The sequence below is a fragment of the Bos indicus x Bos taurus genome, chromosome 3, assembly GCF_003369695.1.
Source record: "Bos indicus x Bos taurus breed Angus x Brahman F1 hybrid chromosome 3, Bos_hybrid_MaternalHap_v2.0, whole genome shotgun sequence".
NCBI classification, from domain to species: Eukaryota; Metazoa; Chordata; class Mammalia; order Artiodactyla; family Bovidae; genus Bos; species Bos indicus x Bos taurus.
Genome location: NC_040078.1, coordinates 34,705,324 through 34,720,716, shown reverse-complemented (window position 1 = coordinate 34,720,716; position 15,393 = coordinate 34,705,324). Strand labels below are relative to the sequence as shown.

Below are 15,393 nucleotides of genomic sequence, written 5' to 3'. Positions count from 1 at the left end.
AGTGTATTTTAATAATCTTGTCAACTCTCAAAGCTGTATCAACTGATGCAGCCTTGTTTAATTAGACTCTTTATAAATTTAAGATAGTTTTCTTTCTATTGAATTTATCTTTTATCAGTATAAAATGTCATTGTAGTTTTCATTTGCAGTATTCCTTGCCTTAAACTCTACTTTGTCTGATTTTAATATAGCCATACCTGCTTTATTTTGACTAGTGCTTTTTTAAACTGAGTTAGAAAGTAAAGTTCCCCTTTATAGTGTATGATTCTGTGAGTTTTGACAAATGTATACTCTCATGCAACCAAGATATAGGACGGTTCCATCAATATCCCCCCATTGCCTTCTGCCACTTGGTAGGCAACCTCTCCACCTTAGAACCACTATTCTTTTCTTCTATTATTATAGTTTTGCCTTTTCCAGAATGACAGCTAAGTGTCATTTACATCATAACATAATAGAAACAACAATATGTCTTTTTCATTTAATCTATTGCACTTGACATTCATCCATGTGACATATAACAGTAGCTTCGACATTTTTATTGCTGAGTAGTATTACGCTGTATGGATATATTGTATGGATGTTATCCGTTCACAAATTGCAGAACATTTAGGTTTTTTCCCAAGTTGATGGCAATTACAAATAAAGCCACTGTGAACATTCAGGTTTTGTGTGAACAGATGTTTTCATTCACTTGTTTAAATAAGAGTGGGATTGCTGGGTTATATATTATAGAGTAAATGTATATTTAATCATGTAGAAAACTTCCAAACTTACTAGTTTGCTGTACCATTTTACAGTCTCACCAATAATGTATGTCATTCATTGTATTTTTAATTTCAAAGATTGCATTTAGTTCTGGGACATTCATTGCATTTTTTAAAATAAAGTCTGATTCTCTACTGATATACTCCATCTTTTCATTCATTTATAGTTTATCTTTTCCCCTGTTTTCTTTAACATAAATATGTTATTTTAAATTCCTTGTCTGCTAACTCCAGTATCTGGATTATTTTGAGTCTGCTTTTATTGACTGTTTTTACCACTTGAGTATCACTTTTTCCTGTTTTACATGTCCAGTTATATATTGTATGTTGGAGCTTATGGATGCTATATTGCAGAGGCTATTGATGATGTTCTGTTTACAAAGAGTGCTGAGTTCTGTTCTGGCAGTCGGTTAATTTGCTGGTAGATAACCTAGATTGTGTGGAAATTTCATGTGAGGCTTTTGTTACGTTGCGTGTATTTCACTTTTACATTTAGTTCAAAGACATAGTCCTTCCAGGACTGAATGTCTGGGATGTTCACTTAGAGCTCTTTACTTTGTCTGGATCAGAGAATGCCAATACTGTCTTAGTGTAAAGACCATCTGAAATCTCTGCAGTCATTCTCTGTTAGGCCTCTAAGACTTATGCCCTGTACACATGCAGCTTAGTATTTGGCCAGGGATCCTAAGGCATCTCCTCTACACATCTGTGAGTTATGCTACCCCTGGACCGCAAACCCTACCTCAGTAGCCCCAAACTCTGATCTCTTTTTCCTCTGCCTAGAGAGACTTTTTTTTCTACTTGAACTCTACCTCCTTTTACTGTGCTTTGGAAAATGTTCCAGAGAAGAGCCAGATAAGTGCAGGGATCACCTCCTGTGCTTCCCTTTGCTCAAGTAACCTAACTTTGAACTATTTTTAAGACATCCTTTGCTTGAAAGCTGTTGTCTTTTTTTATTTTGTCCAATTTTGGTTTTGTTTATGGAGGGAGAATAATTTTTATATCAGCTACTTTTATCATGGCTGCAACTGGAAACCTCTTGAAATTGTTTTTTTTAATTGGCAAATATTTAGTAAATTAATAAAGATTTAAAACTATAGGATTTAAAAGTTATTGTATAAAATAACTGAATCATAAGTTAGTTTTTTAAAATGTTTGATTTTTCCTAGACATCACTTAGTGCTCTTACCCAGCTGATGAAAAAGATGCCTCATTTCCGTAAACAGATTACTAAGGTAAGTGATATCATATATAAGAAATCATTTTTAATTTATTAGTCCACCCAGTTCTGTAGTCAAGTTTAGCATTGGGTGTCATGGAATACTTGGTATTAGTTGTCCTTTGAACCCTTACTTTAGGTCTGAGAAATACCCCAAATGTCTAAGCTACCCAATAGAATTCTCTATATTTGTTCAAGTCCAGCCAAAACTTTTTTATATCTTTGTCTTGAACAGCCAGAGAAACTTTTATTTTTTATCAGCTTAATAAGAAAATTCAATATTGGATTGACAAGTCCTTGTTATTATGCTTGCTTCTTTGAATTAATAGTTATATATTAGTAAATTTTAAAGCAATTAAAGCTGTGTGGGCAGGTAAACTATTTTTTGTTTGTTTTTGCTGTTCCAGTCCTTCTCAGAAGTCATTGTCAGAATAATATTTAAATTTTTTTTTATTGTATTACTCCCTAATCAAAAATCAATAACGTAAATTCAAACTTTTTCTGCTTGACTTTATGGACTTTACTGGTTTTTTCTCACTTTATTTTTCACTACTTGTAAACCCAATACAAGTTCAACCCTTTCGTTCTGTTTTTTGTGGTCTGTTGAGTGTCCCCTTTAGATCATGATAATTTCCACTTTTTTTCCTTTCTTGAGTTGTTTCCCTTGATTTACATGGTACCTCCTTCCCACATAAGCTCATACTTCCCTTCAGGCCCATCTCAAAAGTTTAGCATTATCAGTTACACAGAAAGAAATGAAAATGCTTTAAATAATTGATTTTTTTCTGTTTTTCAGCAAGTTGTTCATCTTAACTTAGCAGAAGATTGCATGAATAAGTTCAAGCCTAATATAGAAAAGCTCTGCAAAACTGAACAGGTAAGTGCAGAATCAGAAACACCTACATTCAAGGTAGATTTCCAGAATTAACTCTGTAAGGTAAAACCTAACTTTTTGCTCAATATAGTGCCCTAAACCACACAATCTCTTTTACGAGGAGATACACCCACTTGGTATTTAATACAATATTCCTTACCAACGCTAACAAGTAGCTATACAGTATCATGTTAATAGTAGGCTGTCCCTCCTAATCTGCATGTTTGGTTGAATGGGATGATTTCAATGTTTGGAGCATTAATTCAGGGTAACATTGTTGACTGGCCTTTTTCAGTGGGTGCAGCATTTCAGGTAACACCCTGCAGAGTACTGTGTAGGTACATTTAATTAAAGGCTCCTCTCTGATGCCAAAACTGTTCAAGTCAGTACTAATAGAAATAGAATGCAAGTCATATTTAATTTTAAATATTCTAGTCATTACATTAAAAATGTAAAATGAGATGAGTGTGGTTAATTTTAATAATATACTTGATTTAACTCAGTACATCCAAAATACTATCATTTCAACATGTAATCAGTATTAAAACAATTATTGAAATATGTTACACTTTTTTTTCAAATGTAAATCTTCAAACTGTTGTTTTAACTTACAGCACATCTTGATTCAGACTAGAGCCATTTCAAGTGCTCAGTAGCCACATGTAGCTCATGTCTACCATGTTAGCAAAAGTTTAGATTAATGATTTTCTTCCTTTCTGAATTGTTTTGACTTTTTACATTTTATACAGTAATAGTTTACAAGTGATGCTCACATTTCCTATGAAATATCATCAATTTTCCATTAAAATTTGGCAAATTTTAGTAATATTTTTAACTGAAAAATGAATTTAGATCATAGACCACTGACTATATCTCATTTTCATTAAGGACCTGGCACTTGGAACTGATGCAGAAGGACAGAAAGTCAAAGATGCTATGCGAGTACTCCTTCCAGTTCTACTCAGTAAAAATCATGATAATTATGATAAAATAAGAGCAATCCTACTTTATATCTTCAGTATTAATGGTAATATAGATTGTTTATTTTTTAATAAATATATTAAGATAAAGATCAGTTCAGTTCAGTCGCTCAGTCGTGTCTGACTCTTGGCAACCCCATGAATAGCAGCACGCCAGGCCTCCCTGTCCATCACCAACTCCCAGAGTTCACTCACACTCATGTCCATTGAGTTGGTGATGCCATCCAGCCATCTCATCCTCTGTCATCCCCTTCTCCTCCTGCCCCCAATCCCTCCCAGCATCAGGGTCTTTTCCAATCAGTCAGCTGTTCACATGAGGTGGCCAAAGTATTGGAGTTGCAGCTTTAGCATCATTCCTTCCAAAGAACACCCAGGGCTGATCTCCTTTAGGATGGACTGGTTGGATCTCCTTGCAGTCCAAGGGACTCTCAAGAATCTTCTCCAACACCACAGTTCAAAAGCATCAATTCTTCGGCACTCAGCTTTCTTCACAGTCCAACTCTCACATCCATACATGACCACAGGAAAAACCATAGCCTTGACTAGACGGACCTTTGTTGGCAAAGTAATGTCTGTGCTTTTGAATATGCTATCTAGGTTGGTCATAACTTTCCTTCCAAGGAGTACCCAGATCTAAAATTACTTTACAATAAGTGGTTTACTACTCATAAGAGAATCTTAGAAAAATTAAAGTGAAAAGTGAAAGTGAAAGTCGCTCAGTCGTGTCTTTTTGCGACCCCATGGACTGTAAAGTCCATGGAATTCCCCAGGCCAGAATACTGGAGTAGGTAGCCTTTCCCTTCTCCAGGGGATCTTCCCAACCCAGGGATCAAACCCTGGTAGAATCAAAAGTAGTGGTTAAAGTTGATTAAGATAAATAAAAGGAAAAATGTGGAATTGGGAGCAGATTGAAGGTTATATAATTTAAATGTTTGCTTTCTTTAAAAAAAAAAGCTTTATTCTTGGGTACGTAAACCTAGAAATGATTGTGGTAGCAATTATTTGACTGTGCATTCATTTTTATTTATCTAAGGAACTACAGAAGAAAACTTGGACAGATTGATCCAGAATGTAAAGATAGAAAATGAGAGTGACATGATTCGTAACTGGAGCTACCTCGGTGTTCCCATTGTCCCTCCAGTAAGAAATCTTACATTCTGTATAAACTTATACATGTGCGTGCATGGTTGTTTGCATTAAATGTGTTTTCTTATGTGGGAATCCATGTGGACAGTCTTCTTAATTTCCTTTGTAGATTTGGTAAATAAAATATTAAAATTTTTCTTTTCTTTTCCATGTATGAGTAATTTGGACAAATACATTTTTCTAGTGAATTTATATCTTTTAGCTTCCATTGTAATTTGCTATTTATGCTTTTCTTTCTATGATTTATTTATAGCAAAATTTGAAGAAGTCTGTAGAATCTTACTCTTTCCCATCAAGTTTTATATAAGCATTTTGGAGAAAACACACTTTCTGATACTATCATAAATTTTATCATTAATGTACAGAAATACTGTGAAGTTATGTGACTACACCTATTCGGATTTTTTTAGTGGACTTTTCCACTCTTAGTCTTAAGTCAAATACAACATAGTATTTGTTGTAAATTAAACATCTTGATAGAAAAGATAAAGAGTATCACTAAATAAAATCACTGATCTTTAGTTTTTTTCCTCTAATTATATTAGTCTCAACAAGGCAAACCATCAAGAAAGGATCGGTCTGCAGAAGAAACTTTTCAACTGTCTAGATGGACACCTTTCATCAAAGATATTTTGGAGGTAAAATTCATTAAATTTTATTTATACTCTGCCCTTTGTAGAATATTTTTTACTCTCCGTCCATTTATCTGTCAGTTTGAGCATATCTTTGGGTCAGGAATTATCTGCAGTACTGAGAGGGTTCACAAAAGAAGGCTGTATCTGATATCAAGGGAGGAGAGGAAGCTTTTGAAAGTTCTCCCTTAAAGACTGCCAATTCATACCACTAATTGCCTCAAAATAAATTTAAAAAGATAAGCACAGGCATGCTTTATGAAAAAGACTCTGTTGTTTGAAATTACTATGTAGCAGAAATATGAATAATTTAGTTGAATGAAAGTTCAACAAAACAACATTTTTTGTGATCACTATTAGAGTGTTAAATTCCAATATTCTTATAAATGGATTTGTGATTAAAATGTAAACCTCACTATCGTTTGCTTTTATAATCGACAGATGCCTGATTCTTTTAGTACTGTTTGCTTTTAGAAAATAATTTTCAATTATAGGAAATTAGAAAATGAACTAATAATTGCATTATGAGCTCAATAAAGTCATAATCAGATAGTTCTATTTATTCCAATTTGCCTTTAACTTATTAAACATTAATTTCTACTTTCCTTTGGAAATTGTGTACAGTTTATCCCATGATTTTTCTGTTTTGCTTGACTAATTCTATGTCATTTACACATGCTTGATTTAAGATGAAGATTTCAGAGTTTAGACTTTTCCCTGCAATGTAAGATTTTTTTTTTCCTGATCTGTAACAAGAATGTGGAACTAAGGAGTTTTTCTTTGCTATTGATAGTATTTTAAAAATAAGAATTGACCTTCTCAAACCTTTTAACAAGGATTTACATGTTAAATTCAAAAACTCCACTTTACTATAGTAGCAACCTAAGGCCTTTGGGGTTCTCCTGAAGCTTTGATTCTTCACATCTTGCAGTCTTATTGAAATACTCTAGGACTACGGACAGAGAAGGCGATGGTACCCCACTTCAGTACTCTTGCCTGGAAAATCCCATGGATGGAAGAGCCTGGTGGCTGCAGTCCATGGGGTCTCTAAGAGTCAGACACGACTGAGCGACTTCACTTTCACTTTTCACTTTCATGCATTGGAGAAGGAAATGGCAACCCACTCCAGCGTTCTTGCCTGGAGAATCCCAGGGACAGGGGAGCCTGGTGGGCTGCAGTCTATGGGGTCGCACAGAGTTGGACATGACTGAAACGACTTAGCAGCAGCAGCAGCAGGACTACAGAGGACCTTGTGTCCATTCCTACTTATTGTTACTGTTTGTGCAACCATGTTCTAAAGCTGCGGTGTTCTAAATCGGTGGTCTTCAAACTTTTAATTACGTATACTTTCTCATAATAAATGTGACCAGGAGCCTACAGTATGTGGCTGTTTATAAACTGTGTAAGTGCTGTACTGATTAAAACACTATACATTTATTTATAAGCTATATAAATGCTGTACTGATCAAACACTATGTGTGTATTATATACATACACATAAATATCGTAAGATGTTAACCGTAAAAAGAAGGAAACATTTTTAAATGAAAAAGAAAGCTTCTTCCATCTCATCAGATAGTCTTGAATACACCTAGGCCAGGATGCATGTTTTGTTTTAAAGCTGTCACTGTGAAGGGCAAAGACTTCACTGGTGGCTCAGACGGTAAGGTGTCTGCCTACAATGCAGGAGACCGAGGTTCAGTCCCTGCATCGGGAAGATCTCCTGGAGGAGGAAATGGCAACCCACTCCAGTATTCTTGCCTGGAAAATCCCATGGACGAAGGAGCCTGGTAGGCTATTGTCCATGGGGTCGCAAAGAGTTGGACACGACTGAACGACTTCAGCTATGAAAGGCAAGGCCTGGACTCTGGTAGCCTAAGAAGTCTGTCAGGGTTAAGATGGTATTTACAAACCCCTAGCATTCTCGAGATAAAGACCCTGATAAAGTACCTGGGATTTTTACACCAAAGTGGTAACCCTCTAAATAAGAAATGTAGGCATGCAATAAATATTGGTTTAATAATTGCATTAATTTTGTAGCAAATAAGATTTGTGAGTTTCAAAAAGAGGGCTAACCTTATTTTATTAAATATGTATCCTTGTGGTCTTTAATTGTAAATACAAGTTTTGAGTTTTATGTAAAACAAACAAAATATTGGAGTTTATAGTATCTTCTTGATGGATTTCTTATCTTCCCTAGGATGCCATTGATAACAGATTAGATTCAAAAGAGTGGCCATATTGTTCCCAGTGCCCAGCAGTCTGGAATGGCTCAGGAGCTGTAAGGTAAAATCTGTAAATGAAAGTCAGTGAAATTTTCACTGTGATATTGCAGACTAATAATTGAAATGGTACACAGATATTCCTATATTGATAACTCTCCTTGAAGCATGTAGTCACTTAAAAGGTAGTTTTTCTGTAACTGTAACTGTCTTAATGAATCCAGATAAGCAATGGGGCTTCCCAGGTGGCACAGTGGTAAAGAATCCTCCTGCCAGTGTAAGAGACTTGGGTTTGATCCCTGGTTGGGAAGATCCCCTGGAGTAGGAAATGGTAACTCACTCCAATATTCTTGCCAGGAAAATTCCATGGACAGAAAAGTCCATGGGGTCACAAAGAGCCGGACACGACTGAACGACTGACATACAGACACACATGCACACATACACACAGAGAGGCAATATGAAAATGTGCTTTATTATAAAAAATATTTTCATGAAACTAGAGAAGAGTTTCTCCCCTTATCTTTTTTTTTTCCTTCACATTAGCAGATGACAAAATCCTTTTTGATGACTTTTGGTGAGAAAATATTTGAAGCATTCAGAAAGCTGTAGAGAGTATTATAATGCATACCCTATACTTGGTGCCCAGATTAACAAATGAATCATTTTAAGTACAGTTCAAGCTTCCTATATATCACTCTCTGATTTTTATTATTCTCCCTTCTTCACTATCTTGAATTTGCTGTTTATCATTGATCTATATATCTTCAGACATTTTCTACATATATTTGTATTCTAAACAATGTATATAGAGTTCTGTTTTGTAGGATTTTTCTACTGGTCTTTGGCTTTTAGCAGTTTAACTGTTGTGTGCCCAAGTGGAGTTCTTGTTGTGTTTGTTCTTCCTGGGATTAGTTGAATTTTCTTGGATTTACAAGTTAATTGTTCTCATCAAAATTTCAGAGGTTTTCAGTTGCTGTTTCTTGACATTTTTTCTGCCCACTTCTTTCTCCCTCATCTGCTTTTGAAAGTCCATCACCCAGATGTTGGAACGTTTGACTTTGTCTTATGGGTCACTGAGGCTCTGTTTACCTTTCTTCCATCTTTCTTCTTTCTGTTCTTCAGATATGCTAATATCTATTGATCCATCTTCAGTTCTTTGATTCTTTAATCTGACATCTCAAATCTGCTATCGAGCCCATCTACTCAATTTTTCATTTCATTATTGTACTAATCACCTTTTGAATTTCCATTTGCTTCGTTTTTACTTTCCATTTCTCTTTTGAAATTCTCCATTGATTAACATATTGCTAGCATAATTTTCTTTAATTATTTGATCATATTTATAATAGGATCTTTGAAGTCTGGTAAATCCAACATCTGGATTCACTTAGGGTCAGTTTCTGTTGATGGTTTTTTTTCCAGCATGTGGATCATCCTTTATTGTTTTCTTACACATCTACTAATTTTTGGCTGAAAATTAAGCCTTTAAGACACTGTTTTGTGTAACAGCAACTCTAAGTTGTTTTTTGTTTTAGTAACTTGTATAGATTTTAAGCTGTGGGATCAATGCCCCTTGCAGTGTAGCCACTGATGTCATTGTAGGGCTTTTTTTATTTTAAATTTAATTTTTTAGCTTGGTTCCTAGTAGTTGCCCTATGTCTGAATAGTTTAGAGGTCAGCCAGTTATCTTGGCAGAGCTTGTATTTAGACACCTCAAGCCTGTAAACCTTCCATTGACCACTGATCAATCTGATTGTGGGTTAAGGACTGCATTACAAGTCATAGTCAGTTCTTGAGTCTTCTCCCCACTATCCCCCTTCTTTTTTTCTTATTTTTTTCCTTGGGCTTTCTCTGGCTTACCCTGGCACAGGCATAATTTGGCAGTCGCTAAGGATGTGGGGGGACTTTGTCTTCTTTGGCTTTCTTAGTCTCAGGGTTTCCCCATTAAATTTTGGCTGATATACCACCTGTCCCATCCTGGGACCAAGGTTTGTGCTACCAGTGCTGCAGGTCTTTAAACCAGGTCTGCCTTTAACTAGCAAAGCTGTAGGATTCTGTACTCACTTTGCTTCCTACCTTGTATCAAGTCTTCCACCTCAGGCAGTAGAATTGGTGGTTCTCTCAGCCAGCTTCAAGTCAGTAAAGCTACAGTTTTTGCTGAGTTGGAAGAACTGTGCAGGTTGGATGTAACCTCAGGCCAAAAGGTTGCATAGTCACCACCACCATTCTTACCTATATATTAACTTTTTTTTTTTTTTTTCATGAGGCTGTTGGATAGCCTATGGGAGAGGCTATAGCGGTGGATGGTAGTGGGTCTCCACCTCCTGCGCAGATCATATTTTCTGCCATTGACAAAGAAAAGGAGGGAGACTGTGCTGTACCTCCGGAGGAAGGAGAGGGCTTGGGCTTACAGGATGCAGCGGCCGGGCACCCTGACGAGCCCCCTCCCCCTCTACACAAACCTTTAAAAATGTATCCAACAATTTCTGATTTAAGGCGAGTACCCCACCTCCGCTTGCACCTCCCAGGGCCTAAGAATTCCCCAGTTTACATCCAAAGCCTCCCAGACCATTGCCTAAGGCTGAAAAAGGTTAAAAAAAAAAAATTTCTTTTAAACAAAGGAGCTTTTAAAACATACACAATATACAGAGCCTGCTCCTTGCAGAAAACCCCCTCAGGGGGGCCTCACCCAAGCCAAAAAAAAAAAAAGAGAGAAAAAAATAAAAAGAAAAAAGTGAAAAAGAAAAAAAGAAAGAAAATAGAGAAAGATCTAAAGATAGAGAAAAAGCTAAAGAGTGCAAAGGAGAGAGGAACAGAGAAGGAAGGAATCAGGGAATGCAGCAAGATTGAGAAAGGAAGAAAGGAAGTTAGAAAAAGAGAGAGGGAGGAGGGAAGAAAAAGAGAGAAAGAGGGTAAAGGGAAAGAAACAAAGGAAAGAGAAGGGTAGCGAAAAAGGAAGGGGGAGAGAAAAGTGAGAAAAGCAGGAAGAGAGGGAGAGAGAGAGAGAGCTAACATTTTTAAAGAGTAAATTCTTCTTAATTTGTCATTTGCCTGTGGTTCATTTTCCCAAGTGATCTGAAATGGTTTTTTCCCCCACAGTTTCATCCAGGTTTATACTTGTTTTCTTAGTGGGCAGCCTTCTGACCATCTTACTCTATCATGACCCCAAGCTATCTTTGTTTTTAATCTTAATATAAATGGTGTCATGTTGTGTCTTCCTGCAACTTTTTTTTTTATTAATTAATTTATTTATTTACGGTTGCACTGGGTCTTCGTTGCTGTGTACAGGCTTTTTCTAGTTTGGTGAGCAGAGGCTGGTCTTTGTTGTACGCGGGCTTCTCGTTGCAGGGCTTCCCGTGTTGCTACAGGCTCAAGGTTCATGGCTTCTGAAGTTGCAGCACGCAGGCTCAGCAGTTGTGACATGTGGGTTTCAGTAGTTGCAGCTCAAGAGCTCGAGAGCACGGGCTCAGTAGTTGTGCATGGGCTTTAGTTGCTCTGCGCATGTGAGATCTTCCCAGTCCAAGGATCAAACCCGTGTCCCCTGCATTGGCAGGCAGATTCTTATCCACTGTATCACCAGGGAAGTCCTGCAACTTGCTTTTAAGTATTTCTCAACATTATCCTTTGATACTTATCCCAAATTGATATACATGTATAAAGTTTTTTACTGCTGTTTGGTGTATTCTTATATGATTATCACAGTTTATTCATGTATTTTCCACACAGTGGAAATTTAGACTAGGTCAAAACTAGCATCCTTCCTAACAATATGCAGTGAGCATTCTCACACATTTACGTGTGTTTGAGTATTTCTTTAGGGTAATTCTCTTGATCTAAGGACCTTTTATTTAATTTTATTTTTCCCTTTTCTCCTATTTTAGAAGTTACATAGCTTATTTGTACTTTCATAGCAGTTATCTTTAGAATTATAGTACACATCTTTGACTCACCAAAGTCTGAGATTAGTATCTTTGCCCTCTTGATGAACAGTACAGAGCCTTAGAAAACTTAATTCAAACTATGTACTCCTTAAATGTTCTCTTAATTCTTTATTGTTTACCTTATGTCTTTTTTATTTCCAGAATTAATGGTGACCATTATTTTTCTTAGTTGTATGTGTATATTAACCAGTCATGTTGTGTACCACTTCTGCTTGCATCCCCTTTTTTGAGCTCAGTTATATTCTTTTCTGATGTGTATCCTTCAGAAATTTCTTCAGTGTGGGTCTCTTGGTGGTAGGGTCTCTATGGTTTTGTCTGTCTGAAAATGTCTTTATTATTGTTCTTATATGATAGCTTTGAATTTCTAGGTTCATGGTAATTTTCATGCAACACTGAGGTGTTATTCTGCTGTTTCTTGGTTTCCACTTTAGCTCTTGGGAAGGTGTATGTATGGGGGTGGGGTGTTTTCTGTCAGTTTCGTCATACTTTTATATAGGTAATTTGCCTTTTCTCTCTGGTTGCTTTTATCTTTGATATTCTGTACATTTCCCTATTCTATGTCTGCTGCTGCTGCTGCTAAGTCACTTCAGTCGTGTCCGACTCTGTGTGACCCCATAGACGGAAGCCCACCAGGCTCCCCCGTTCCTGGGATTCTGCTGGCAAGAACACTGGAGTGGGTTGCCATTTCCTTCTCCAATGCATGAAAGTGAAAAGTGAAAGTGAAGTCACTCAGTCATGTCTGACCCTCAGCGACCCCATGGACTGCAGCCTTCCAGGCTCCTCTGTCCATGGGATTTTCCAGGCAGGAGTACTGGAGTGGGGTGCCATTCTATGTCTACCTGAGGGTTTATTTTTATTTCTTTCATTGGGATTCAAATGTATTTCCTAAAATCTTAGGTTTCATATCTTTTATAAATTCTTATTTTATTCAAACATCTCATTATTTTCATGCCTTGTAATATCTCTCAAGTTTTAATATTTCTTTTACTTTTTGTATTTCATTTTAGAAAATTTTCTTTGGATTTAATTTTCAATTCTTTAGTTCTGTCTTAAATTTGTACCTAAACTGCTGAGTAAGCTGTATTTATTTATTTTTTAGTTTCTGTGTTCATCGACTTTACTTTTCCTTCTTTCTTTCTTTCTTTTTTTTAAGAAATTGTCCTTGTTTCTTTTTCGATATGCTTGTCCTCATTTTGTTTGCTTTCTGTTTTACTTTATCATTTTCAACATACTTAGTCTATTTTTTACTAAAATAATAAATACTAAAATTTACTAAATTCAACATGTGACATTCTTTGGGTTCTAATTTTACTGCTTTTCATTTGTACAGACACTTAACGGTTGCTTATTTCCTCATGTGCTTTGTTGTTTTGGATTCTGAGCTTATTTCAGTACCCAGGATCGAGAGAGAGTTACCTTCAGAGAGGTTTTGCATGTGCATCTTTCAGCTATGCTTTTAAACAGATGTTTGCTCTTATTTTAACAGGAGCTTCTAGGTGGTTTCTGGAGTGAGAGTTCTAGGGTACAGAGATGTAATCATTTATGTGTCTTTCACAGTATAAAACTATTACAGTGTCTTAGACATACATATGAAACACATTAAATGTAATCCTGTTGTCCTGAAATTGCTATTCAGAAGTTTAAAAATTGTTCGAATCACATAATCATTTTGAGCAAATATTACTGGTTTTTCTTTTGCTTTCTAGATTTATCTTGCCTTTTTTGGACATTTTTAAACCACAGTTGTACTTTTAGTATGTCCTTGATTTATTCTGTATGGAAACCAAGAATGTGTCTTGTTCCTCTTTCACCTTTCAAAACCAGCTACTAAATCTCTTTACTTTTTCTGTTGTTTATTATCTCGTCATTCCTTACAATGGCAGATGGAAATTACCATCCAAAAGGCTAGACTGAGAACATTATTAAAAGTTTACCATGATATCCTATATTGTATGTCTTAGAGGTATCTAGAATATGGTTTCCAAAGTGAGTATAAGATAATACATTGGATATTATTCTTACACTAGGAAAAGGAGAAGGTTTATTTCACTAGAACACATATATAATTTAGACATATTTTTAATAGATTACATAAATGTTTATTCTAAAATACTTAGTTTTCAAATAAAAGCTCAGAATTTCTACCCATGGGGTATGGGAACAAATATAGTGATTTTTATGATTTAAAGCAGTGCTACCCAATAGAACTTTCTTACAATAATGGAATGTCCTTTATCTTCACTGTCCTGTTTATAACCACTAGCCATATATAACTATTGAGCACTTGATATGTAGCTAGTGTGACTGAGAAACTGAATTTTTAATTTTAGTTAAGTTCAAATTGCCTCATGTGGCTACTGACTACTATCTTGATCAGTGCAGATCTAGAGCATTCTAAGGGGGAAGGAGGTAGAAATAACAGCTGTTTATTCAGTGGTTTCCCAGTATCACTGTATCCCATACAGTGTCTTCTGTATATTATTGCATTTAATCTTGAAAACAACCCTTGAGGTTTAGAGAGAGGTTAAGTAACTTGCTAAAAATAATACAGAATTAAAAAGAAGCAGAATCAGAATTGGAACCCACATTGCTCTTTTTTTTAACCAGCATTATTGAGGTAATTGATTTCATAATGTTGCATATGTTTAAGGTATACAGCTTGATGTTTGATACATATACATTGTGAAATCACCACAAGCTAGTTAATATATCGATCACCTCCACATACACATAATTACCATTTTCCTTCTTTCCTTTCTTTTTTTGTGGCAAGAAGACTTAATTAAAATCTGTCCTCTTAGCATATTTCAAATATACAGTGTGGTTTTGTTAACTATAGTCTCCACGCTCTATATTAGATCTCTAGAACTTACTCATCTTGCATGGTTGAATTTTGTGCCCTTTTGACCAACATTGTCTCATTCCCTTCCCCTGCCCACCTTCCCAGACCACCAGCATTCTTCTCTGTGCTTCTGTGAGTTTGACTGTTTTAGATTCCACATATAAGTGAGATCATGCAGTCTTTCTGAGTCTGCCTTATTTTACTTAGCATAATTTCCTCCCTGTTTATTCATGTTGTTGCAGATGGAAGAATTTGCTTCTTTTTTAAGGATGAACAATATTCTACAATATATATACACAATTTTTTTTTGGTCAATTTGTTCATTGATGGACATTAGGTTATTTTTATATCTTGACTGTTGTGACTAAAACTGCATTGAACACAGGCGTGCAGATGTGTTGGATATCTCCTGTCTGGATATCTCAGTACTTCAGCGAGTTCCAGCAAGGGACATTGCCATACCATGTTAGCTCCAAATCAGTACCTGGGCTTCCCCCACCTCCTCTATGTCTTTAAAACTCTTACTACTGTCTCAATGCAACCTGCCCTGCTTTTATTTAATTAACTTCAGTAAGTCATAGACTTTCCAGGTATACTATGTATTTATCTGAAATAAATAAGACAGGCCCTTAGCTCTGTTTGGGGCTTCCCAGATGGCTCAGAGGTAAAAAATCCATCTGCAGTGCTGGCGACACAGGGGACACAGCTTTGATCCCTGGGTTGGGAAGTCCCCTGGAGAGGGAAATGGCAACCCACTCTAATATTCT

At 36.0% G+C, this 15,393-nt stretch overlaps 1 protein-coding gene across 3 annotated transcripts in view; it reads left to right on the top strand.

Moving 5' to 3' along the window:
• Positions 1 to 15,393, top strand: part of STXBP3 (syntaxin binding protein 3) — a 54,312-nt gene that overhangs the window by 36,591 nt on the left and 2,328 nt on the right. For all 3 annotated transcript variants that reach the window (XM_027536332.1, XM_027536334.1, XM_027536333.1), the window contains exons 12-17: positions 1,937 to 2,002; positions 2,783 to 2,863; positions 3,749 to 3,887; positions 4,874 to 4,980; positions 5,532 to 5,624; positions 7,819 to 7,904. In XM_027536332.1, coding sequence (XP_027392133.1) covers positions 1,937 to 2,002; positions 2,783 to 2,863; positions 3,749 to 3,887; positions 4,874 to 4,980; positions 5,532 to 5,624; positions 7,819 to 7,904 — 572 coding nt within the window. The remainder of the gene's footprint in view (positions 1 to 1,936; positions 2,003 to 2,782; positions 2,864 to 3,748; positions 3,888 to 4,873; positions 4,981 to 5,531; positions 5,625 to 7,818; positions 7,905 to 15,393) is intronic.